This window comes from Podarcis filfolensis (assembly GCF_964270895.1).
Source record: "Podarcis filfolensis genome assembly, chromosome: 8".
Classification (NCBI taxonomy): domain Eukaryota; kingdom Metazoa; phylum Chordata; class Lepidosauria; order Squamata; family Lacertidae; genus Podarcis; species Podarcis filfolensis.
In genome coordinates, this window is record NC_139611.1 from 43,306,017 (window position 1) to 43,331,700 (window position 25,684).

The 25,684-nt window shown below is 48.0% G+C and overlaps 4 protein-coding genes across 15 annotated transcripts in view; 2 read left to right on the top strand and 2 right to left on the bottom strand.

Annotated features, from left to right (window-relative positions):
* The window catches only part of WWP2 (WW domain containing E3 ubiquitin protein ligase 2), a 37,834-nt gene extending 37,699 nt beyond the window's left edge, over positions 1-135 (bottom strand). The window contains 2 exon segments of the mRNA XM_083626242.1: positions 75-90; positions 92-135. Coding sequence (XP_083482368.1) covers positions 75-90; positions 92-120 — 45 coding nt within the window. The 5' untranslated portion in view covers positions 121-135.
* NQO1 (NAD(P)H quinone dehydrogenase 1) overlaps positions 1-14,538 on the top strand; it is a 178,243-nt gene extending 163,705 nt beyond the window's left edge. The window contains exons 1-6 of one of the 3 annotated variants that reach the window (XM_083626372.1): positions 10,013-10,328; positions 10,751-10,915; positions 11,145-11,275; positions 11,881-11,994; positions 12,407-12,508; positions 12,974-14,538. In XM_083626372.1, the coding sequence (XP_083482498.1) occupies positions 10,322-10,328; positions 10,751-10,915; positions 11,145-11,275; positions 11,881-11,994; positions 12,407-12,508; positions 12,974-13,276 (822 nt within the window). In that variant the 5' untranslated portion in view covers positions 10,013-10,321 and the 3' untranslated portion in view covers positions 13,277-14,538. Of the gene's footprint in view, positions 1-10,012; positions 10,329-10,749; positions 10,951-11,144; positions 11,341-11,880; positions 11,995-12,406; positions 12,509-12,973 lie in introns of those variants that run through there. The other 2 variants (XM_083626373.1, XM_083626374.1) reach the window with 2 other exon arrangements.
* On the top strand, positions 476-6,056 carry NOB1 (NIN1 (RPN12) binding protein 1 homolog). The gene is made up of 9 exons (XM_083626309.1): positions 476-659; positions 1,229-1,361; positions 1,843-1,976; positions 2,799-2,870; positions 3,350-3,499; positions 3,625-3,831; positions 4,511-4,608; positions 4,765-4,909; positions 5,459-6,056. The coding sequence occupies exons 1-9, from the start codon at positions 597-599 to the stop codon at positions 5,726-5,728; spliced, it is 1,272 nt and encodes a 423-aa protein (XP_083482435.1). The 5' UTR covers positions 476-596; the 3' UTR covers positions 5,729-6,056.
* A 597-nt stretch (positions 14,539-15,135) lies between the features above and the next one.
* Positions 15,136-25,684, bottom strand: part of NFAT5 (nuclear factor of activated T cells 5) — a 65,893-nt gene continuing 55,344 nt past the window's right edge. For all 10 annotated transcript variants that reach the window (XM_083626398.1, XM_083626400.1, XM_083626406.1 and 7 more), the window contains 4 exons: positions 25,252-25,397; positions 21,728-24,155; positions 20,738-20,978; positions 15,136-19,904 (listed from right to left, as the gene is read on the bottom strand). In XM_083626398.1, the coding sequence (XP_083482524.1) occupies positions 20,746-20,978; positions 21,728-24,155; positions 25,252-25,397 (2,807 nt within the window). In that variant the 3' untranslated portion in view covers positions 15,136-19,904; positions 20,738-20,745. The remainder of the gene's footprint in view (positions 19,905-20,737; positions 20,979-21,727; positions 24,156-25,251; positions 25,398-25,684) is intronic.

Consider the following 25,684-nt stretch of genomic DNA (forward strand, 5'->3'; position numbering starts at 1 on the left):
TGTGGGTATCCGTATGTGTCAATCACAGCAGCGGCCAGAACCCCCGCTTCCCACCCTCAAATCTCCAGACTTACCGGCGACGGTTCCCAGCTTCTTCCCACTTCCACCTCCTGTAGTCATGGGTCATGTGACAAGTGACACGTCACGTGACACATACTTCGGAAGTGGAAAGGGAGGCTACGGAGCCGGGACGGCTAGAACGGAATGGCGGAGGAAGCGGTGGCTGCAGGGGCTCCGACTTCCGGTTGTCGGGATGAGGCAGGAGTGGAAATCGCGTGTTCCCTTTCCAAGTTATGAGGTCTTGTCGGACTGGAAGTATAAGTTTATTTCCCCGGGATTCTTTGGAGGTGGGTGGGCGGCATCAAAAGTATTAGATTAAAAGCCCCGCCTTCAAACAATGCAATGCTCTGTCTATTCTTTTTTAAGTCTAGGAAGAAAGGGCGGTTTTAGAGGGGGACTACAGCTCCCAGCATGCCTTTCTTCCGCGAACTATCCTGTATGAGGCCCACAGTTCCCAGCATGCTCCACAATGGAGAGCTGGGGGGAGACTACACTTCCCAGAGTGCCCTGGGAGTCACAGTCTAAAGAGGGGCAAAATGGCTCCCGTGGAGCACGTCGTGGCTGATGCTGGAGCTTTCCTGCGTGGAGCCCCGCTTCAGGTACAGTGGGAGAAGGCTGAGAACGGCTGCCTAGCTTGGCCAGTGGCCCACTGGGGAGCCGCGCGAGAAAGGACCAAAGGCCCAGCTGTATGCTTTACTTTGCGGTAGATTTTTGTTGGACCTGGAGACTTTTATTAGGCCATGCCGAGTAGAGAGAGAAAGCTGCCTAGACAGAGACTCTCCTTGGAGCGCATGGCAGGTTGGGGTTGTGCGGCTGGAGGTTGTCCCCTGTCCCTTGACAGCTTCAGGTGGTTGGGAAGGGACACACACACACACACACCCGCCTACCAAGCCAAGGTGGCTCCTCAGAATGTTGCATGGGACTCCTGGTGTCCCCTCCCTTGTTGCAGGTGGCCCTGTTATGCTTCTCGGTATGTGGGCATCCCAGAACCCCCAGATTAGCTTTTGCTCCTAGAGAGTGAGTAGTAGGTCAGGAGAGGTGTGGCTATAGGTCTGCCTCTCTCTTCCCTAACCTAGTTGCACACCACCACCCCGGCCCAGCCCCCTTCCAGCCCTCAGGTTCCTGATCCACTTGCAACAGCTCTCAGCTGTGTCTTCCCCACTGGCAGGACATTGGCAAGAACATCTACACAATCCGAGAGGTGGTGACTGAGATCCGAGACAAGGAGACCCGCAGGCGGTTGGCAGTGCTGCCCTATGAGCTCCACTTCAAGCAGCCTTTTCCTGAATATGTAAGGCTTGGTGAGTAGCCTCTATTTCGTGGTCTGTGCTTCCTGCCCCTCTCCCACCCCATCCCCTCTTCCGTGACTTGCCTTTTGCTTTTTGTAAGTAACTTTGAGCTCTTGACTAGAGAGCAAAGGGTGGTATTCAATTCTAGTCCTACTCAGGGTAGACCCATTGAGATTAATGGAGATGACTTACTTTCATTAATTTCAGTTGATCTACTCTGGGTGTGGCTTTGTTGACTATAACCCCAGCTAACATGTCTCTCTCACACACACACACACACACACACACACACACACACACAGAGAGAGAGAGAGAGAGAGAGGGTCAGGAGTAGAAATCAAGCTGATCACCCACAATCGCTTCATTGTTACTTGCTCTTTGATATGTTTTCCCAGTGCCCTCTGGAATTAGAGAAGCTCTTTTTCTCATGACCGGTTGTGATTTCCTAATTTTGCCTCTGGACTTGAACACTGAAATCCTCCTTTGTTTCTAGTGACGGAGTTTTCCAAGAAGACAGGTGACTACCCCAGTCTTTCAGCCACAGACATCCAAGTCCTGGCCTTGACCTACCAGCTGGAAGCAGAAAATGTTGGTGTGGCTCACTTGAAGAAAGAGCCAGAGCAGAAGGTGAATCTTCCTTCTTTTATTATTTCTCTTTTGAAGGGCCCTTTTCTAGCAAAATATTTATTTACTATGATGTTGGTTTTGTATCCTGCTTTTCAGGCAAATGTTTTCTTCCAAACAACTCACATTAATTAAAAGACAGGCAGAGAGAGGTCCTGCCCTTAGGCTTACACACTTTAAAAAACAAGACACACAAGAGAAGGGGAAATAAGGGAAGCGGGGGGGGGGGGGTGTTGACCAGATGGATAATGCCAGAAACCAAGTGGTGGGATGAGCACAGGCATTACTGTCTAGTTGGGGCCCAGATAATATTTCCTTGCTTGGACAGAGATGCTGTAAATGACCCTGCAGCCCTTGTTCCTCTGGCTCATGTCAGCATTTGCTCCTACCTTTCATCTGTGCACTCCCAGGGCAATTGAAAAGGGTTCTTTCTGCCAGTGAGGAGAGAAGTCAACTCCCTCTGTGGCTGATAGAGGAGGCCCCTTGTTGCAATATTCTTCCTATCCAGTAGGAGGGGGCAATCCAGTTACACATGAATGCAGGACACTCTTGCCACCAGCTGCATGTGTTAACAACCTATGTTTCGTCTTTGTCTGTTTCCTGCTGCTGCAAATGCCAAACAGGCTGATTATGCACTCCCTGAATCCTGTCCTATGCTCTGCTGTGTCTTGAATGCCATTCTTCTTGCCATTGCTGCTCAAAAGCTGATCAGACTCTGGGATGGTAGGTTTTGTGAGGCAGCTGCTGCTGATGCAAAAATCAACAATATGCCCTACCTGACCCACATTCCACTTTCTTTTCTCTCCCCACCCTGGATCCTTGCAGGTAAAACTCAGCTCAACAAAGCAGCACCCTGAGACACCTGTTCACGTTGCTGGCTTCCATCTACCTTCCAAGGTAATTGCCTCTGTGAGCAATCTGAAACTCTGCCCCACTATTCATGGAAGGAGTATGAACAGAGAGTAGCACAGTGATGACTCACTGCCCCTCCCTGCCTCCTGGTTGCACGGGGTGTAATCTGGGAATGACCAGGTGTGCAAGTTGAGCCCTTGCGCTAGAAGTCCTTGATAGGCAGCATCTCCTCCTTGGCTTGTGTGACGATCCAGTGACCATTCGGCATCTACCAGAAGACTAAAGGAAGAGGTAACCACAAATGGTTTTTCTAAGAGGGCCATGGAGGATGGGCAAATCGCTCAGTGGTGAGCACCTGCTTTGCCTGCAAAAGGTCCCAGGTTCAATCCCAGTCAGCATCTCCAGGTACACACCCCAGAGAGCCATTGCTGCCAGTCAGTGTAAGCAATCTGGAGCTTGTATATGACTGTTTCTTCCGGCAATTCATACATGTCAGCTTTTCTTCTGCCCAACTTTTCTTCTAGACCAAGTGCGCAGGAGGTGAGAAGAATCCTTCCGTGGTGGGAAGCAGAAACTCTGCAGACTCCACAGGCCCTGAAACCTCTGAGTTTGGTTCCTTCCTGTTCTGGAGGAACCCTCTGCCCAGCATTGAGGAGGACCTACAGGACTTGCTGGTAAGAAGTCTAGCATTCTTTCCTTTCTTCCTGCCTCAATGGGACACAGGCACCACCTTCATCTCTGCAGCCTGGGAAGGTTCCGTGCTCAGCGGATCCTCTCCCAATTGGTCTGTTTTTCGCAGAAAGCGGATGCTGTTGTTATTGTGCCGGAGGACCCCAAAGGCAACAAGAGTAGTGGTGAGGAGGAGGAGCAGAGTGGAGAGGACAGCGATGACGAGGAAGGCTGGATCACGCCTAGCAACATCAAGCAGATCCAACAGGGCATGGGCCAGGCTGATGAGCCAGCTGGTGTGCAGGTTGGCTGTGTCACCACCGACTTTGCCATGCAGGCAAGTGTGGGCTGTGTGAGACCAGGTGGTCCCCAGGGCTTGAGGGGAGGGAGAAGGATGTATGCTTACCTTTTCGTCCTTGCTTCCATGCACCCAGTCTAGTCCTGTAAGCCTCCTGCTACATTCTTGTGCCTGCTACAGCTGCCTGGTCCAGGCTTCCTGGAGGCCCAGCAGAGGTTTTATGGTCTATGTTGGAAGAACATGATGAGAATAGGAGGGACAGAAAGGGTGGCTCATGAGCAGCAAGGGGTGACTTGGGTGGCAGCAGGAAGCTGAGAAGAGGGAATGGAAGTGGCCAGGTGAAGAGCAGAGGGATGAGAGAAAGAGAGGAGAAGCTCCAGAAGGTGGATTGAAGGCAAACAGGCAGTGGGACAAAAACAGGAAGGGGAGAGGGGAAGCAGCCCTTTGTGCTCCGAGTTGGGCAACCTGGCAGACCTGAAGGAGAGGAAACTGGGGACTCTCTTTCAACTGGAGAAGCTTGGTCAGCCCAGCAGCAAAAGAAGAGCAAGCATTTTGTGTTTCTTAAAAAGGAGAGCAAGCATTGCCTTATTTTAGCTCCAGCCCTTTCCAAGACCCCAGCCTATGGAGTATCCAAAGTCTGTTGAGAGGGACTTGCCCTGCACCAGCATCATGGGTGCTGATTGGGCTCCCTTCCCCTTCTCTGGTCTCTTTCCCACAGAACATTCTGCTGCAGATGGGCCTGCATGTGTTGGCAGTCAATGGCATGCTGATCCGGCACACCCGGAGCTACGTCCTGCGCTGCCACGGCTGCTTCAAGTATGTGATGAGTTGGTGGCTGGGCTGCAATCTCTGGCATATGGGCAACAGCTGGGGCTGTGTCCAGCCGTATTCAGGAGATGCCCCCTGGGCTTAGGCAATGGGCTGCTGCCAAGGTTGTCAACCTGCTGACCTGGCTTCTCTGCTTTCCTCCAGAACCACATCAGAAATGACCCGGCTCTTCTGCCCCCACTGCGGGAACAAGACGCTTAAGAAGGTGGCGGTGAGCGTGGACGATGATGGCACCATCCACATGCATTTTTCCCGGAATCCCAAGGTCTTGAACCCCCGTGGCCTCCGGGTGAGCAGCTCTGCTCTGGGCTCCAGTGCTCTTATGGGCTTTCCGCGCTTGTTGTCGTCTCTGTTGGCTGCCTGTGCTCCCAGCTGAGCACCTGAGGCAAGAAGTAAGAGTCTGCAGCAGGCCATGATGGCCTCTGGGGCCAGCAGAAGAATCTTCTCTGGGCTTATTTATTTCCTCCCAATGGCAAAAGTTCTGTGGCCAGTGCTATCCAGTGTAGCTTTAAGGAACTTGTTCCACTAGCACAACGATTTATGGTTGTGCAGCAAAATTTCCCCCTGCATGTGTCCTACGCCTTCCCAAATTTTCTCCAAAGAGTTGGGGGAACCCCATAACAGATTATGGGAGGAGAAGATGTGGGGGTGTCTGTTGTGCAGCTCATGCTACAACAATGAGTGGTTTGGATACCACTGTAAGTAAAAATGTAAAACCGTAACTTGGAAAAAATACAACAAGGATGAAAGTCAAGTGTGAGATGCCTCTCCCTGTCAGGGGTGTGGGGCAGGGTGCATTGGGCCTTTTGGCTTCACTGGGGCCTCTTTCTTTCCACAGTACTCTCTCCCAGCTCCTCAGGGTGGGAAGCACGCAAACAATCCCCACCTGACAGAGGACCAGCACTTCCCCCAGCAACGGCTCTCTCGCAAGGCCAGGCAGAAGACAAACGTCTTTGACCCCGATTATATTGCGGGAGTTTCTCCATTTGCGGAAAACGACATCTACAGCCGGGCGGCCAATCTACAGATCCGGGATACGGCGCTGGGTGCAGGCAGGAGGCGTCTGAACCCCAACACAGCCTCCAAAAAATTTGTGAAAAAGAGATGAGGTGGGGAGAGATGCAACCACCCACCTGTCCCATTTGTCAATGAAGGGAGGACAAGACTTTTGTTTCCTACAGCTTGTGTGAAGGCAGGACTTTGCCCCTTGGCGCTACTTCCTGACTGCTTCCAAGGCAACAGACACTAGTGTGAATAAAGGGCAAGCAGCAGGAAGGTGGGAGGCAGACTGACAAAGTGATCTGGAAAGTGAGAGTGGCCCTCGTGTGGCAGAATCCATGTGCTGCGCTCAGGTCTTGGGTGCATTCTAATGCAAAAGACTCGGCAGCGGTGGCTGCATGTTTTGTTTTGTTTTTTAATAAACCAGGGTGTCTGCACATTTGGTGTCTGTGCACAGCTCTTTGTGGTTTAGCTTGTCCCTTTCCTGACAACTAGACCCCTTTTCTCCCATGAGCCTTTCCCTTGTAGCAGTCAAGAGCACAAGCCTTGGCCTTTTTCTACCAGGTCTTCAGCCATACAGTAAGCTGGTTGGGATGGCTAGACTGGAAGCACTGCTCTTTGACTGTCTTCTATCACATTGCTGGCTGCAAACTTTTGAGTTCCACAAAGCTCTTCCTTAGAAGTGGCTGTTCAAAGCAAAAACAGAAAAGTTTACGGCCCAGTAGCTGATTAACCCCAAAACACACATCCATGTGGGCTAATAAGAGTAGGAACCTGTAAAAGCCTGTTTAATTTTTGGTCTAAATAGCTACGCTGGGGAATAGGCCTCTGTTTAACTAAAAAGATCACTTCCACTATTGTCAAAACATATGACAATAGGTTGCCTAAAATCTTTTCTCTTTTGTGAAAAGGTGTTAAAGAGCCATGAGAAGGACAACTGCAGGAATGTCACAAAAAACTGCAAAAATGCCTGGCAATGAGCTGGTGGCAACTCCATAAGGCCACGTCCTACTCACAGATACTCACAGAGAGAGCCGCAGGTGTTCTCCCCCAGCCCTCTGGTGGGTCCTCTTGCAAGACAAGTTGTGTCACATTTTCTACTGCTTCCTGCCTTGGGCTACAGCAAATCCTCCTTGCACTTAACAAGCCTTTTCCTTGTAGAGGAAAGGTTAATGGCCAGTTTGCTGCAGACTGGCCCCTGTTCCATTCCTCCTAACTATGCCCCAACATGCAACAAAGGCCCACTATATACCTGGGAGCAAAACTGACTAGTAAATGAAATTTGATTAGATAGATTTCTAGTGCAAACAAAGGGCCCTGCCCAGTCCTTGCATAGCTCTAGTTAAGTCGCTAACAGTGCCCCACCCTGGCACCACACAAAGTTAATCTGGGCATTTGCAGCTTGAATGAAAGGGCTGTCAAAAACATTCTTTGCCATCTTCTAGGGAGGCAGTTGCCAACTTCATAGGCACGCCTAGCCTGCTTGCTTTGTTCTGAATCTGCAGTGCAAACACCAAAGACCTGCCCTTGGTGGCTAGGACTTAAACACAGGAGTGGCTTACACTTACATACACACACACACTTTTAGCAAAGTTTGGTGACTTGTACCTTTCTCTTTTACCTGTTCCCATATACCTTTCGCCAAAAACTGCTGCTTCCTATTGGAATTGTATTCTACTAATTAATTAATATGAATTCCCATATGTATTGAAAATACTCCCAGGAGGTGTGTGATCTTGCCACAGAGCAGAGCATTCAGAGAAATGACCATCACCCAAAATTCATGTGACATTGCTGCCTCTGGATCCATCCCATTACAGTACTGATATAGAAGATAGCCATGGTCAGCAACAGAAGCTAGTTTGGTACAGCCTGAAATCATTTTACTACTTCCAAATACTGTCCACAGGATTCTTTGTAGTGGCACCCAGAGGCTGTTGGGGAACACCAGTGGCCTCACAGGAAACTGATTCAACATGTTTGTGAGGACCCAAGTGCCACGCCGAGCACAGAGATACCTCTTAGCAAGGCTCCTGGCCTGCTTGGAGTTTAATTAGCATGTTTGTTCTCCTTTGTTTATGACTGGACTAAGGACTACAGCAACATCTTGGGCCCTGGGGACCCCCTTAAAAAGTCCTAGTTCTCTCTGATTGCTTTGGATACCATTTGCCTGTTGTCAATGCCAGCAGTCCAGTAGTCCCTTGATAGGAGCCTGAGCTGGTAAGGCTTTGTGTATTTGCCTAGCCTTCTCCCCAATGTGGCAGCAAGAGCAAGAGCTAAATCTTTCATGTGCTTACTATTTCACATGCTCCCATTTTTTCATTTGGTAATTTCTCCCTCCAAAGATCCAAGCAGTAATCTGAGCTGTACAAAGAGCTCGATGAATGATGCAGTGGATGGGTGTCGGGAATAAGTTGTTGGCATCGTCTGTCTTGGGAGACAACGGAAAAGGGCACCTTTGGGTAAAATCAAACTGCTGGAGAGTTACAGCACTCTGGGTGTAGAGACCAATGCAGAAGAAACATGTTTTGTTGCAGCAGGGGCAGATGAAGATGTCTGGTTGTGGTACAGCAGAGGCACCATGGCATTTCTTCTCTCTGCGCCCCTCCCAGCGGTCATTTCTCCTCTGCTCACTGCTGTGGATCCATGCCCTGACTGTCATTTTAGGACAGACAAAGGAAAAGGCTTCTCCACACAGCACATAGTTAAACTATGGAATTAGCTTTCACAAGAAGCAATGATTGCCTCCAACTTGGATAGCATTAAATAAGGATTAGACAAATTCGTGGAGGAGAAGGCTATCAATGGCTATGTTGTACCTGCACTATCATGCCTCTGAAAACCAGTTGCTGGGAATCACAAGTGGGGAGAGTGCTTGTTGCACTCATGTCCAGCTTGCAGGCATCTGGTTGGGCACTTTGAGGACAGGATGCGGGACTAAATGGCTCACTGACCTGATCCAGCAGCCTCATCTTTTGTCCTTATGCCCTGCAGAGTAAATACTGCTAGGCTTGAAGGACCAACGGTCTGACTTTGTATATAAGAATAGCTGCACATCATCAGATGTCACAAAAGGTACAGATTCAAACACTAACTGACTAGGCTATTTGGTGCCTCTGAAGAGGGTTAACAGCAGCTGTTTTCACAACTAGTATTTAAATGGGTTTTTGCATTGTCTACAGTTCAATTTTCATTGAATGAAAATGCCATATCCTCCAGAATGAATGCCCAACTCTAGACTTACTTAAGTCTTTGCACTAATGTAGGATTTTTTACATTCATTCCTGTACTGTATGTACCACTAACTTAGGGCATGAATTGTTTAATAGGGATAGCCTTCATTCAATAATTGAGGGATTCTGCTCATTTCAAAAAAAAGAGCTAAAAGTCCCTCCCCAAAATGCTGTGGGCAAGGGAAGGGCTGCTGAGATGTCAAAAGCCACCAGCAAGAATGCCTAGCTAGAAGCCTGTGGGTGATTCTCGTAAAATTCACATTCTGTAATTTCATCACCAAAGACAAGTTCAAACTGCATCTTTCTAGCAGCGTGGCTTAACATTTCAGCACTGAACCAACATGGGTATCTTCAACTAGCAAGGTGCTTCCCCCCCCTTTTTTTTTCTTTTTGCAGGGGAGGGGGTTAAATTGTGCAGGCCTGCCACACGGATCTGCAAATACACTAAGAGATCCAGAATGGGAGGAGTCCTTGGCAAGCACTGATCCTTCCCCAAAGCTGCCATCTGCACACACCTTCTAAAGCATCTACCCTGGTACTCACCTGGGGCTTGTGTCTTCATTTGCAGCAGGGGTCGGGAGTCATGCAGAATTAAGGAAAGGCAGAGTACAAGGCTGGGTTCATGTATTTCATTTGCACTATGTCAGGTGTTCCAGGTTCACTTTGCAGAAGGCCTCCTATCGTCAATTTTCTCTGCTTTCTGCCAGCAAATGGACAGGTGAAGCAGCATGGCATATTCTGGTCCCCTTTTATCTGCTTTCCAGTGAGATAAATTCTGTCTGGGGTTTTGCCTTGGATAGAGCCGCAAGCTGGGACTGCATCAATGAAAAAGGCACATTTCACGTTGAAAACCATGGGTGTAGCCAAGGGGGGGGGCAGCTGCCCTTCCCTAGATCATGTAATACAATAGAAATGCTAATCTAACCGACCAATCATGTCGGTCCTTCCCCCCCCCCCAAATTCTGGCTACACCCATGTTGGAAAAGTAGCTATTAAGCATTGTCACCAGTCTCCCCTGTGAGGGCTACGAGTGGACGCTTGCCCCTAACAGCATGGCAGCTAAATGGACCCTTCAGCGTCAGAGACAGTCTATCTCTGAATGCCAACGGCAGAGATGACAGGAGGTTTTGCGTCTTCCTCGTGAGCTTCGTTTGCGGACATCTGGTGGTTGGTCACTGGGAGAAAGCGGGATGCTGGGCCGGGGGGCGTGTCTTTAGATGGAAAGCTGCCAAATTAAGGGAGAAGTGAATGGGCTCTCGACGGCTCCTGGTCATGAGTTTCGCGATACAGAGGCAGTCTCCCTCGGGGCGAAGCCTTCCCCTCGAGGCACCAAGAGGCAACATGCTGGGTCTGGCCGGAGTGTGGTTTCCCCGCCCCAGTGACTCAGCAAATCCGCGCCGCCTCCTCCGCTTCTTATAAGACCCGCGGCGCCGACGGCTTAGTTCAACTGCTGCCCGGCTTGCATCGCCATGGCTGGTAAGTAGCTCGTCTCCTCGGCCCTGCCTTACTCTGGTGGGCCTAAAGTGCGCATCAGGCTGCGTCGCGGAGCCAAACAGGCAGGTCGAAAAGAGAGGAAGGACGGGGGTGGGTGGGATCGATCGAGTCGAGTCTCCAAGGCACAGGCTCCCCGTGCAGGAGTCCTTTCCCGCCTCGAGAGCGTCTCCCGAGGCCCTGCGGCAGCGCCGCCAGCAACTTGCAAGGAGGCGGGTGGCGCCCACCTGGCGGGCCCCCCGAAAGGCAGGCAGGGGCCTGCGAGGCTGCGCTGCCCTGGTGGGAGGCGCCGAGGCGGGAGTCTGTCCGCCTCTGTTGCAGCCCCGGCGGCAGGGCGGCTCTCCCGGAGCTTTGACCGCCCGAGGCGCCTTGCCTTGCCAGGCTCTGCCCTCCTGCTCTCCTTGCAGCTCGGCAGGCGCTGATCGTGCTGGCCCACCCGGAGCGAACATCCTTCAACTATGCCATGAAGGAGGCGGCTGTCGAGGCGCTGCAGAAGAGTGGCTGGAAGGTGACCGTCTCGGATCTCTACGCCATGCGCTTCAACCCGGTCCTCTCCCGGGACGACGTCACCGGTACATAGGTCTCTGGGTCCCTGTCGCTCCGCTAGGTGTGTCTGCACAGACTGGCGGGCTGGGCTTCAGGCCGGCTGGTAGGGGGCGCTTTCCCCCAGCCTTCCAGCCTGGGGGAACTGTGGTCGGGGCGAGTACCCGGGACGTTTTGCTGCTCCTTTCCCGGAGCCCCCAGAGGCTCCGCCTCGCCTGCGTGCCTGGACCCACCCTTCCCCCTCTCCCCCTCCCTCAGGCAAGCCGAAGGACCCGCAGCACTTCAGCTACCCGGCCGAAACGGGGCTGGCATGGAAAGAAGGCCGCCTGAGCAGGGACATCGTAGAGGAGCAAAAAAAGCTGGACGCTGCCGATCTCGTCATCTTCCAGGTGGTTCCCAGATCATAGGACGCTGCCTTCTAAGGAGTCAGACCACCTGGTCCATCAAGCCCAGGGTTGTTTAAGTGAACTGTTTCTCCAGGTTTTCAGGCATGAGTCTCCCCCACCCCTTCTACAGCCCTTCTCCAACTATCATAGATGGGCACCGGCTTCCTGTGAGGGGATTTAAAGGAGGGGGTGATTTTTCACCTGCACCATAAGCCTCTTCTTGCCTTATGCTTGTAGTGTTTGACCTGAGTGTGGATTTTGGCCATGAATCTTGCTGGCCAATGAACTCTGGAGAGGCAAAATTAGGAAGTCCTAATTCAGTAAAGAGGGTGGGAGCAACACTGGCATCTCAGGCTTTAAAAATTGGATTCTGGCAAACATGGAAATTGTCCACGCAGGGCCTGTACTTCACAGGAGGGAAACGATATGCTTCTAACCCCGCTGCTAGAGCTTGCCATTGGAACAAAGTTTTGGAACTCATGGTTCTAAGGGCATGACTGGGGGCGCTGAAGAGCTTTTGGGGAATGGTACCTGGACTCTAAAGTACCATGAAATGAATGTGCAACAAGGGCCTCAACCCTTAGCCTGTGGCTCTGCTTCTGTTGCAGTTCCCTCTCCAGTGGTTTGGTGTCCCGGCCATCTTGAAAGGGTGGTATGAGCGTGTCCTCACTGGTGGATTTGCCTACTCCTACAGTGCCATGTATGACCAGGGGCCCTTCAAGGTAGGTATGCAGTGGGTATTTGGTGGGAGTGAAGTCTTGCTGTTGCTGTAGTCGCCACCACCTTTCATTCTCTCCCATGTTCAGCTCCAACTGGCCAGTAGCTGCAGCCTGTCTATTGTGCATTTGAGCCCTGCAGTCAGCCTCTTTGGTGCTCTGCATGAAACAATATGGCAGACTCTAGTGGTAGTGGGAAAAGACAGAGGATTCTGACAATGACCCTGCCTCTTGGTATTTTAGAGAAGGGTGTTCTGTGGGACAGAGAAGGTGCAGTTCCTTTCCTCCATATTGTGGCAAGATGATGATCAGCTGGGCTTTCACAATACTCTGCAAAATGACCCTTGTTCACTAGTTGCTCTCTGCATGACTGTCTCAGCTGCTGTGTAAAGCATAACTCATATTTGGTTACTTACAGAATAAGAAGACTCTACTTTCCTTCACCACTGGTGGGATGGGCTCAATGTACACCCCTGAAGGCATCAATGGGGACATCAACATCCTTCTTTGGCCAATACAGGTAACAAGGCAACATTTATTGTCAAACCCATAGCTATTTCTAAGAGAGTTTTAAAATTATTATTAAAAGGTGTAATACTTAAGTAGATGGTGCAAGCTTCTGCCTTACACAGAATTCTTACAGGTTCCTGTACTTGTCTGGTTTGAGAACCTTTGTGTAACCCAGAGGTTTACAATCCTGCATTCCAACCAATTGGCGAGATGACTGTTTTTTCAAGAGCTGTAGTTTACTGAATCCTAGCAGAAAGCCCACATCCCTTGTGTGCAAAGTTGTAGACAAATTTTAGGTTTTTAAAATGAGTAAAAATGTCATAGCAGACATTTAGTATGGTAACAAAAAAACATACTGTACTGGAAATGCCACTATATAACTCTTTATTGGTCCTGAACTTGTTCTAATTACATTCCTCCTGCACTATTTGAATATGTATTTGATTTGCAAATGTTCTTTCTTCCTACTCCCCAGAGTGGCACTCTCCATTTCTGTGGTTTCCAAGTCTTGGCACCCCAGATTGCTTTCAGTATTGGCCATACACCACCAGAGGCCCGCTCCCAAATCCTGGAGATGTGGAAGAAGAGATTGGCCACTATTTGGGAGGAGACGCCCCTCAGCTTTGCCCCAAGCAACAACTTTGATTTGAGCTTTACTGGGGGCTTTCTTCTGAAGAAAGAGGTCCAGGAACAGCAAGAAGATAAAAAATATGGGCTGACAACTGGCCAGCATCTGGGAAAGCCACTCCTGCCTGATAATCAAGTCAAAGCCCAGTAGAAATAGCAAATTCTGTTGGGAAATTGGGACAAAAAAAAGGCCTTTCTGTAGTAATGCTAGCAGTAAAAGTTTCCTACTTTCACTTTTTCTGAGTCCATAGGGTCCCTGTAGGGCAGACCTTCCCCAAACCCGCACCCTTCTGCTGTGTTTGATTCCAGTCCCATCAGCCCAACAAGGATGATGGGAGTTGAAACCCAAACTACCTGGGAGCACACCAGATGGGAAAGCTGGTTGGGCACTCTACCATTAAAAACAGTTAGTTATGCCTTGTGTATGTAATGCAAGGCATATACTCCACAATGGAGCCTGCATTATTACTGTTCTACTCTGCAGCCTTAAGATCCTAGCCTATAATCCACAGGTGGGCAACCACCACAGCCTTTCACATTCCTCTTTGCAGCCCCCATCTCAGCAAAGAGTACCACCATACTGCCTTGAGCAACAGAAGAGTTGGCAGGAAGGTCCAACCCCAGAGCAAAGTACTTAGAGCTTGGGTCTTGCACTTCTCCAAGTGCATATGCCTGGAGAGCACCATAGGTTGTATCCAATGTTAGTGCTACTTGGAGCAGACCCATTGAAAGTAAAAGGCATAGCTAACTTAGGCACACTAATTTCAATGCATCTACACAGAGTAGAATGTAGTTGTATAGAACTGTATGTATCTACCGGGCTGCTTTTTTGCCAGCTCTTCCATTTTTTGTCATAGTAGCCTCAAGGTAGTGGGGGGAGTACATTGCCTTTACTTCATTAGCGACCACCAATCCACAATGGGTAAAACAAGCTACTTGGCAGTCAATACCATTTGCACCAGACTTGAGATGCCAGAGGAGAGGAGAGGTGCAGTGGCAATCTGTCTGAAGACAAAACAAGCCACAGATGCAGCTGAAAAGAGGGCAGCTGGGAAGAGTGGTGAAGACAACTGGGCTCCCACCTTCTCCAGCTGGAATCAGCCACAGCACAGGAAGGCAGGGGCAGAGTTCCCTGGCAATAAATGGTGCTCCAGGGGGTGGGGGTGGGTGGGAAAAAGTGTAATTAACTGGCGGGGAAGGTGAAGGGTTGCTTTAAATCCTCTTAGTTCATTTGCTAGTAGTAGGGATTAATACTACTTGAGATTTTTGTACTTTGGTAATAACTTTCACATGTACTAACAACAAAGCCAGGTGTTGCCTCTATTAGTCAGGTTTGTTGGAATGTCATGTAGATTTATACGTCTCTCTTGCGCCAGCAGAGAAATTTAGAATAAAATACTTTTTTAAACCCTTCTCCTGCAGCTGTCTATTGAGTCAAGGGCCACATTTTGTGCTAGGCACTTATACAGTTTGAACCTATTACACCTGTTGGATTCTCGCATGACAGCACTGCTCAGAGGGGAGGGGTGCCTGTTTGTGTCTCCATGAGAGGTGGTGAAGAGAGAAGCCTAAGTCTGCTGCTCTACCGTACACAGTAATATGGGACAAGCCAGCCCAGACATGGTGGGTTCTGCAAAGGAGGTATTTACACAAAGAAGGTTCTACCTTCCTATCAGTCCAGTGAAGGGACACCCCTCTCCACCTGCTCCATATACGGTGGTGCTGGCTTGCTTATCGGCCATAGAGCAAAAAGGGATGTATAGAATTGTTGGGTTGGAAGGGACCCTGAGGATCATCTAGTCCAAACCCCTGCAATGCTGGAATATGCAGCTGCCTCATATGGGGATCAAACCTGCAACCCTGGTGTTACCAGCATCATGCCCTAACCAACTGAGCTATCATTAGTAATCTTCTAGCCAGTGTGTGCAGGGCTCAGCAGACAACACACTAGCCTTGCACTTCAGGACCAAATGACTCCAAGATACTGAAAAGAATGGAGCACAGTAGCAATACACTGCAAAATGAAAACTTTCAAAGTTTTATTCTTGACTGCAGCTGTGTACAGAAATATAGTTGCAAGTATACAAATGTCCCAATAGAAGCAAAATATCTCTCTCTTAATATTCAACAAGTTATCACAGGATAGCTAAAAACAAATGCAAATGAGTCCCCCCCACCCCCTCCAATAGAATAAACAAAACCATTATCAGTGCTCTGAGAAACCCACCTACACAAGCCAGGGACACAAAATGCACAAGGGGCCATCTGAGGCTACATTCACATTGCAGGATATTGGAAAAGGCTGCTTGGTGGCTGGCTGATCTTGAGTGCTGTTCTAAGCAAGCATGGCAAGAAAGGGGAGGGAGTGTGTTAGGACTGCAGCGATATTAACAGGCCTAGTTCTGGGAGAAAACCTTCATTAGTTGCACACAAAATGCTGTTGGGACAGGGGTACAACGAGATTCTTGGTCTCAGCAGGTCCAAGCCCGAACTGTTCAGAACAAAACCTTGCCCTGTCCAAATGGGACTTCATTCCAAACAAGTTGGACTCCATGGGCCAGAGCCCCAATACAAAAGCTGCTGAAAAGAGGAAACAATGAACCCCAGATGACAGCCAAGCTACCTAAGGGCTTAAGGATCAAAGTGGCAGTGGTGGCAGGGACTGAAAGAAAACTGCAGTGGTGGCAGCAGCAACATCCACATGGGTCATGTCTGGTGCAGAGGTCAGGTTTACACTCAAAAGTTATTCCAATGCAGGAAATCCTCTGCTATGAGCTCAAACAAGAGACCATCATTTTCTGAAGCAGTCACAAGCAGCCTGCACTGTCAAGAATTACTTCCTAATATTTAGTTTAAATCCTTTTTCTTGCAAAATGGACCTGTTGGTTAACACTGAAGCCCTGGAGAAAACAACAACAAAATTTGCTCCCATGATCAAGAGTGATAGCCTGTCAAATACTTAGTGATGGCTATCAAATCTCCTCTTCGTTGTTTCTTGTGCAGCCTAAATATACTTAGTCCTTTCAACCATTTCAAATGGGACGCGGCTATGACCAAGTTGCTCATTGCCAGGGTGGGCAAGACCAAATGAGGTGCTTCCTGGCCTTTCAGGCTCTGCTCTGATGCAGTGTGCTAGAGGATTACTCAGGATAAGACACAAACACTTTCCTAGGCATGTTTGGAGTGGCGCACAAGAGGAGGAAGGAAAGCAAGTCAGGGATGCCTGAAAGGACAGCTCTCTCTTGACCATTAATATGCAGGGAGGGACCTGAAACCACAAGGGCTTTTATAGTTCTACAAAATCTGATTCCCAATGTGGCTTTATCCAGAGTGTTTGAGGAGGGAGTTGCACATAAAAATGATTGCTTCCTGTAGTTTGAAGCCCTTTGTGGTGGAAAGGCTCAGTTGGATTCTTGTGGACTGATGTAGAGGGTAAAATGAATGGGGACAACATGAGCTCCAAATGCCATGTGGGGATCAAGAACACACAGGAAACAAGATGCACCTTGCAAGGCTGCTGAGGTCCCATCTCCATGAAACTCTAGAATACAGGCCCCGCAAAACAAACAAAAAGGGTGTAGGAAAGATGCAGCACCAGCCAGCCACTGAGCAGACCTTTGTTCCAAATACATACTTTTTTGTAACCAAATCACGTTAAAAATGTTGCACATTTAAATATTGACCTAAAATGGACCAAGAAAAAATAGAAATAAACCAACCCAAAACCCCATGTACATCACCGTTTTGAACAGAGCAGCAGCAGGAGCCCTTTTAACAAACAGAACACAGATGCCTGCGTTGTATGGCTGGAGTAATGTGGGGAGAAGTGACAAGAGGCAGCTCTGAGCAGGAAACTTGGTTCAATAGAGGATTGGTCCCTGGTGACTTAGCACTGTCCCCCGAGGACAGTCCTGATGCCACCGAAGTGAACAAGACACAGCAGCGTACAAGTCAACCTGCTCCTACTCAACCCTCTCCACACACTTCTTCCCCATAAAGCTCCTGCCATGGCCTGGGACTAAGTGCCTCTTCCAGAAGACACAGGCAGTCCCAGGACCAACTGCAGGATCCCCAGAAGTGAAAGCAAAAGCCTCTGGCTTGGTACATCCCTTTCTGCCTCCTCATTCATAGTTAGGCACATGGCTGCTCCTTCCCATCCTCAATACTCTTTCAGCAAATAAAAGAAACATAACATTGTAAGAGAAGCAAGCTCAATGCAGCTACAGACATCATGAAATGAGGAAAGAAGGTTCCAATTGTGAATTTGTAGTGTTGTTATAAATTAAAAAGCTAGCAATAAAATATTAGACATTAACCATGAGTGAACAGCTGAATGGCTCATGTCAAGGGACTCCCATGCAAAGGAAGATGCACATGTGTCACCTCTGCAGTGAAGTTGCCCTCACAGCCAATCAGCACAAAGGCTGCCTGATTATATGAACGGCCAGAGATGAACCAATCACATCTGCTGCAAAAAGTACTCAAATACTTTGTGAAGACTTAACAACAACCCCTCTTCCCCTGGTTCCTAGATGCCATGTTGTGGGAAAACAGACAACAAAACTCACACATTTACCACAAAAATCTGTGGCAAAAAGAATATATGTGTGTGAATATATGTATATGTATATATATATTTATATATATATATTATTTATGCCAATGTACTCACTCAGTACAAATAGCAAAATAGTTTATCATTTTCTAAATACAAAATAGAGCTTTCCAAAAAAATGAAACACACATTAGATATAAACCATCCAAAACCTGAACGATTGAAAACTGTATTCAAAATTAAATGACCTAGAGCAGGTCTCTTTCTGAAAAGTTCTCTTCATATCGGCAAAATAGCCTGTACTACTGAAAACATAACTCAAGCCTCTCAAAGAGAGACGGACAAACAGAACGAATCACTGACTGCAAACATCAGAGACGGACTGGCATTTAACAGGACAACAACAATAACAAAAAACAAGCACAACTCTACATAGCTCAAGGTGGAGCACAAGATAGAAAAAACACACAAGGGGTAGCCTAAAAAACCAGGTACAAGCTAAATTCTTCTCTACACAAAAGTAACAAAAATGAACACCAATGCTTACTAAAAAACACAACTCCCCAATGCCAACAAGAGTCACACACAACAGCTGTTGGGTGACAGACACCATGCACAGCATTTGATGTGCAGGAAAGGAGGAGAGGGAAATAAAAATCCAGAAGAGGGAAACTGTAGCTATCCCTGGAGAGCACCTGAAATTGAGTTTGCCCCTTGGTGCTGACAGCACACAAGAGCATCTGCCTTTTAAGCCAAAATGGATGCAAATTCATCACCAGCATTTGCATTTTGAAAGAGTGACGTTACTTGTCTCGTATGAGCTAAAGGAGCTATGTAAGAACATAAGTAAAGCCTACTGGATCAGTTCAATGGCCCATCTAGTCCAGCATCATGTTCTTACAGTGGCCAACCAGATACCTAGTCCACAAGCAGGACCTAGGTGCAATAGTACTCTGCCCACCTGCAATTCTCAGCAACTGGTATACAGAGGCACCCCTTCAAGCCCCGAGCGGAAGCTGCCAAATCCCCCTCCCCGCATGTGAGTTTAAATTTAAGACTTCAAACCTGCACCAATTAGAAAAGGGGTGGAGGAGCAGAAACCAGCATGCCCAAAAATATTCTCTCACCCCTCCTCTACAGACCAAGGAGGTATCAACCAGCTTGGTCATTCCAGCCCCACTACAATGGACCTTCTGGTCTCCAAAAAACCTACTTCAGATTTGTACAGGTGGCAGCATATTTCACACAAGAGGAAAGAGACAGAAAAGGGATTAAGAGGAACAAAATTCAGCTTATGGCCTATCAAGGCAGGACTCAAGAGGGGGTCTATTGCTCAGCATAGCAAACTGCCCCCTTGTGAAAGGGGAGATGGGCAGAGCACCAGAGGCTCAGAGAAGTCCCTGTTTGAGCAGCCAATCTTCCAGCCTCCCAGGAAGCTGTAGTCACATTCTTGGATATCACCCACTCCCCGCCCCTCGTGGCTTTAGGAGACTCTCTGCCAGTATATGCCACCTTCCTAGGTGCTAATTCACAGCTTTCTCCATACTGCTATGAAGCTGACAGCAGCTTCCGTTTAACAAAGAGTCACTAATTCACACTGGTATGTTCAACACTTGGTAACTGCACCATTAAGCAATGACTGGCATGAGTGAAATGCACAATTGAGGACTGAACACTTGAATCACCTTCACCTCCCCCAAGCAACATTTTTCACTGGAAACCATTTACACCTGCAAATCAAGTGATTGAGTCTTCAAGTGATGAGCACAAATGTGTGAATCAACCATCTGTATATCCCAGTTATTTTAGGACACATATCCCTGTGTGCTTTGCAGCCTGTTCCAAGAGCTGTGAAGAAGAGCTGAAAGAGAGGAGCAGACACAGTCTCAGGTTCTTTCAGTGCCAAGCTGCAATGATAAATGAGCAGCTGCACTCTGCATCCCCACAGCTGGACTAGAGATGGGGGCAACTGTCCAAAGTAGAGCCTCTTTCGCCTCTTCCAGCTTCAAAAAGTCTCTCTCTGATGCTCTCACTCAGCAGCCGTTTCTCATCAGGCTTAGCATGGGTACTCTTCCAAAGTGATGGTGAAGGCTACATTTCCCCTTGGGTCCAAGGCCGCACTTTGACACAGGAAATTTAACTCCAAACATCCTAAATTCCAGAGTCACAAGAACGAAAGTCTTGCAAATCTGCTTGTCCATTACAGGATTTCTGAAGTTATAAGCTAAAAGAACACACAAAGACAAAAGTTAAGCGTAGTAAGAGCCTCATTCTTTCCCCCTAAAGCACTCTAATTAAACACCATCCAACAGCTGGTTATTTCCCTCTATGTTGAAGTTACCAATGATGGCTTCTTTGAATGTAATATTACTACCACCCATCAGTGAAATCTGACTGGGACTTGAAGAGGAGATGTATACTATGGAGTTGGAGTGTGAGAGATCCCCTCCTAGCATTATGGCTTGGGGAGGCCCATGTGCTGCTGAGCTCTCTCTTGTAACTGCACCAGCAGCACAGAACTTGGTAGGATTTAACATCTTAAAATAATAAGATTTAATGCTTTTGTAAAGCAAGCTCCTAGAGTGCTAATGGCTGAAAGCATTGTTGCAGACAAGTGGATGACACTTTTATGTCTCAAGAGGCAGAGCAAGGATTCCAATCACTGCCAGTAGAAAAAGGATTATGTAAAAGCCCCTGTTTCCTTTGTATAATTTATTCAGGCCAGAAAAATAAGACTTTATTTCTGTGTGGAGTAAACACAGCTGACCATGCTGCCTTGGAACTGCGTATTTCAGCCTTGAGCTGAAGTCAAGGCAAACGACCCCATATCCACCCTGGGATTTCTGAGCCATGGTAATCAAGTTCAGTGAGGCCGCTGCAAGTGTCCTAAGGGCCAGGAGAATGAGGGCTGTGAAGCTCTATTTACTCTCAAGACAGGCACTAATTCTATTACCATTCTGGGGAAGCAGCAGAAAAGACAGACTTTTATCAGCTGCAAGAAATAAGAAGAGAACATGCTGGCTTGGCTACAGTCTTTGACTCCCATCTCCAACTCACCTGGATAGTTAGAAGGAGCCAGCCATGTTGTTGTTCCCCTGGTTTTGTAGAGACACTAGCAGGTCATCAATCTTCTTCATATTCTGATTGGTGGTCATAGCAGAAGACAGCTGGGGGCTTTCAGACATCTGCTGGGATAGTAGAGTTGTGACTGATGACTGTGCTTCACCCTGTGGCTGGCTTATTGTGATAATCTGATCTGACATGGAAGTGGGTCCAGATGTTAAGAGCTGGCCACAGTCTGTTGAGAAAGACAAGATTCATTCAGAGCACCATGCAAATTTATTGAGCAGTGAAAGGAAGCCTATTGCATTTCACATTGTACTGGCCTCATAAACATCTAGAGTGTCCCCACAGAGCATTTTCCCCTAAGGCATTTAGAATCAGGGTGCTGGTATCCCAAGAAACCAGTAGAAAGAAGTCAGACACCGACAGATGCACAAAGCATCTCATACGAAGTTAACAGGCCCTTTGGCTCATTCTTCTTTGTCTATATATAAAATCTACTGCATAGCTAGAGAGCTCTTCCCCACCATATTATGTGCTGTGCTATGCTCTGAAAGCATGCAGATAGGTTTACAGCAGCTCTGCCACTGTTACAGAATTTCTACTTCTGGGAAAATGCTATAAAAATGCCACTGAGTGAACAAACTGAATTTGGATGCTTTTGTACACATTTATACACTTAGAATGGACTGATAACTGACTTTTATACTGGCTGGGCCTGATGGGGGGAGTTGGAGTCCAACTCCATCTGGAGGACCACAAGTTCCCCATCCTTGCTTTAGACTGTAAGCAGTCTATGTCAAAATTGCTGTTAACACTGTAGTGTGTTCCCAGATTATATGGGCTTTACAAAGAAAGTCACAATTCAACACAATTTTAGATAGTTTTTCACAGCTACACAGATGTAGCCTCCAACACAAGCTCCACAAAGGGAAGAAAGCACTAAAATTTAGCCAATGACAATTCTGGATACTCTGTACTTACTATCTTGGATGCCAAACAGGAATATTCCAGAGGTCTGCCGAGATGAAGCGGAGGAGTTCTGCAGCTGGTTCATGGAACCACTTCCAGGTGTGTTGTGGAACAAAGCAGCCTGCTGCTGCTGCTGCTGCTGCTGCTGCTGCTGCTGCTGCTGCGGGGGTGAAGAAGCTCCCTGGATGCCAGCCATATTGTTTGGTGAAGAGTAGAGGGGGGGCTGCTGCAACTCTTGCTGGTTCATGCTGTTTTGCAAGGCAGACATGGAAGTCGATGATATGAAGAGGGTGACAGGTTGCTCCTGAGAACTGGAGGATCCTTGGACTAGCTGGATCTGGGGTGAGTTGTGGAATAAGGCAGGCTGCTGCTGTGACTCAGCTTGATTAGAGCCTGGGCTCTGGTTCTGAAACTGCATGGGTTGCTGATCCTGATTCATTGGTGCCATGCTGCTTTGTGGGTGGAAGAGAGACTGGCTTTGTTGTTGTTGTTGTTGTTGCTGTTGTTGTTGCTGCTGATGCTCCTGGCTGGCCATTGGGTTAGGGTTTGGGTTGTACATCATGTTCTGCTTCTGGGATGTCATAGGACCCATGGAATTCTGATTGCTGAACCTCAAATTCTGCTGCTGCTGCTGCTCTTGGGAGGGTGTGCTGTTCTGAAGAGCCACCATAGAATGCTGTGGTTGGAACATGGCTCCTTGCTGGTTTTGGGGCACCTGTGATTGGAACATGCTCTGCTGCTGTTGCTGGGACTGCTCTTGGGCAAGCATAGGGCTCTGGAGGTGTGAGAGCTGAGCCTGCTGCTGCTGGAATGTCGACTGCTGCTCAGCATTGGCAGATGTCTGCAGTGGAGAAATGGAATTCTGTGTGGCAAAGAAGGGCATCTGTTCCTCCTGTGCAACTGAGCTCTGGGGAAGGAATAGGTTGCTTGCCTGCTGGTCCTGAACCACACCCATGGGACTTTGGGAGTGGAACATTGGAGGCTGCAGCTGCTCTGAGGAAGAGGCAGAGCTCTGGCTGTGGAAGAGAGCACTTTGGGTCTCCTGCGAGATGTTCTGAGCATCCCCAATAGGGCTCTGTGAGTGAAAAAGCTGAGCCTGTGAATGGGAAGCCTGCTGCAAGAAGCTTCCAGACTGGAGAGACATCAACTCCCCACTCTGCTGAAAGAGGCTCCCGGTTTGCTGCTGTTGCTGCTGTGTTCCATTGTCCTGAACGGCCATCATGCTTTCTGAGGAGGAGAAGAGGCTGACCTGCGCCTGGTTCTCCCCGCTGTGCTGCATTTGAACCATAGCTTGAAATACATTGTTCTGCATCTGTTTGGTCTGACCTGGAGCTTCTTCACCTTCGGCAGAGCCAGAAGATTGAAACATGGAAGGGCCGTTGGCAGGCACCACCTGCTGCTGCTGTTGCTGCTGCTGCGATGGAGTACCAGCTTCATTACCAGAAACACTGGTGGGTGAGAATAGCTCACACTGCATCTGTATGTCTTCATTTGTTGTCAGTGCACCCATCAGGTGAGAAGTTTGTTGGTACACTGGGGACTGCTGGATGTTTCTATTTCCCGAAGAGGAGGTTGAGAACATGTCAGACTGCATCTGACTTGCTGCCTGGCAGAGGCCTTGCTGAATCTCAATCACCATAGCTGCAGAAGTCTCCATTGCTTGCTGCTGCTGCTGCTGCTGCTGCTGCTGGCTGGACAAAGAACTTTCAGGTTGTGGATGGACATTCTCACTTCTCCCAGAGAGAAGGTCCTCAGCCCTTGAATGGACAGTGTCAGAGGCAGAAAACATCCCTTGGCTGACTCCATTTTGGATCTGGCTAACCTGCTGAAAAATCTCTACATTGATTTGCTCTTGAACATCCTCATTGTCAGACCCAGAGAACAAGACAGAGGACAGCTGCTGCTGGGCTTCCAGGACCTGCTGGACCAAATCTACACTTCCATGGTTGCTGCTGGCAGTGCTAGACTGAAAGTTCCCTGCTTGCAGTTGTTGAATTGTGTTCTGCAGCTGACTCACACTGCTGGCCGATGAGAAAAGGTTTGACGACATCTGCTGCTGCAACACTTGTGCCGATTCCTGGAGTGGTGACTGCTGCTGGGACGCCTCTGTCAACTGAGACAAAGTCATGACTGCACTCTCTGGCTGCAACACCTCTCTCGGCTGGGACTCCCTGGTGGGGAACTGGGATGCCTGCTGCAACAAGGTGTCACTGTTTTGCAGCTGATTGGGACCAGAACCTGCAGGGAAGCTGCCAGGCTGGGCAAGGTCCTGTGCCTGGAGGGAGGGCATTGCCTCTGGAGTATATACCTTTGGCTGCAGCTGCTGATTTTCACTCTCTGGTGCTAAGTGAGAAGCAGAAGAGGAGAAAGTGCCATTGCCCAATATACTGGACATGTTGGTTTCCAATGTGGCTTGGGGTGGTCCAACTACACTTGTTGCCTGAGGGGGAAAGCACACAGTAATAAGAGAGAACAATCATAGGCTTGCATGGTGCCTCAATGAAACAACACTCTGAAAACTGTTTAACATTTAAACCACACCAACTGCAACATTGGATCCCTATCCCATTAAGGCATGTTGAATTTTTCAACTTAAAAATTCCAAAAATGAGGGGTGCTAAAAAGTTGTAAAATGACTTGGAAATTCAAAAGATATTTTGATTAAATTAATATTATTTAGTTTTACTTGGCAACTAACTACATAAAATATTGACCTTTTGTTTTTGTACAACTTCCAATAATTTTTAGCTTCTTATAAAAAATATGTAAAAATGTGTGTAAAATTGAATATCATAAAAAATGATTGCCAAGTACTTGCAGTTATATATGACCCCGCATAATGGACAATTAAAAAAGCACAAGCAGCAAGAATGCGGCTTACTAAATATAAGCAGAGAAGTAAGCAGGATGCTTCAATACCATCAAATGAAATAATTTTTTTGGCTGATAGAAATGAATAATAACCAAGGTGGAAATGATGGAAGTTATGAACTGGCAATAGAAAAATCAAGTACACCTTCCACTTTGAATAAAAAGACAGAGTACAACATATTAGAAATAAATAATTTTGCTATGCAGGGCATTAGATATGCTGTTGACCAGCTCACCACAGCTCACCACAGATTTGTAGTTGATCACAATAAAATCAAGAGAGCCCAAGAAAAAGATATCAAATCCCTGAATCAGGAATCTAATTATCTTTGTCAGAAAGGGTGAAATTGACTGGTTCAACATCAAAGTAAAGCACTCAATGGAAGACCCACACCACATCTTGTTTCAGCTGCAACAAGTTAGGCTGCAAAAGAAGGCTGTGGTGGATGCTGTTTTACCAACCATTCAGCACTCAGCATGGTATGCATTTAGCAAAATGATAATCCAGACACTCTTGGGCTCAGAGAGCAGTGGGAAGAGGAAAGCTCGTGTCTGAAAGATCATTAACTTGAGGGGTAGAGTTGATCTTTTAATAAAAGTTTTGTCAAATAAAAGTTTTGCAGAACCCCCCCCCCCAATCACCAGCTCTCTATGCCACTACTTACCTTAAAGACTGGAGGAGCCCTTTTTTCAGCTGTAAGTGCCATGGGAGCAGCCTCTTCACTCTTGATCACACTGTTTGGCCTGAGTGGCGTTATCAAGGCACTGGGAAGAATATTTACCTTGTCCAGGTTACAGCCACTGGTGTTCACTGCAGCAGAGAACAAACACAGTCTTACTGGTGTCCTGAAGGATAGCCACAGAGGCTGAGAATAAGAGGACTGGTTGCTAGGGCTACCCCTCCACTCTCCAGAAATTAGGTTGTGAACAGCAACAAGCATCTGAATACATAGCACTGCCACAGAGAGGGTAATACATCTGGTAAAATAAGTCCCTATATGGCAAAGACTATACTAGTATGCTACAACAAATACAAGGCCATGTGGCAACTCACATTTGACAAAGGGATCTCAAGCCCATTATTCCACAGTAAGTGTG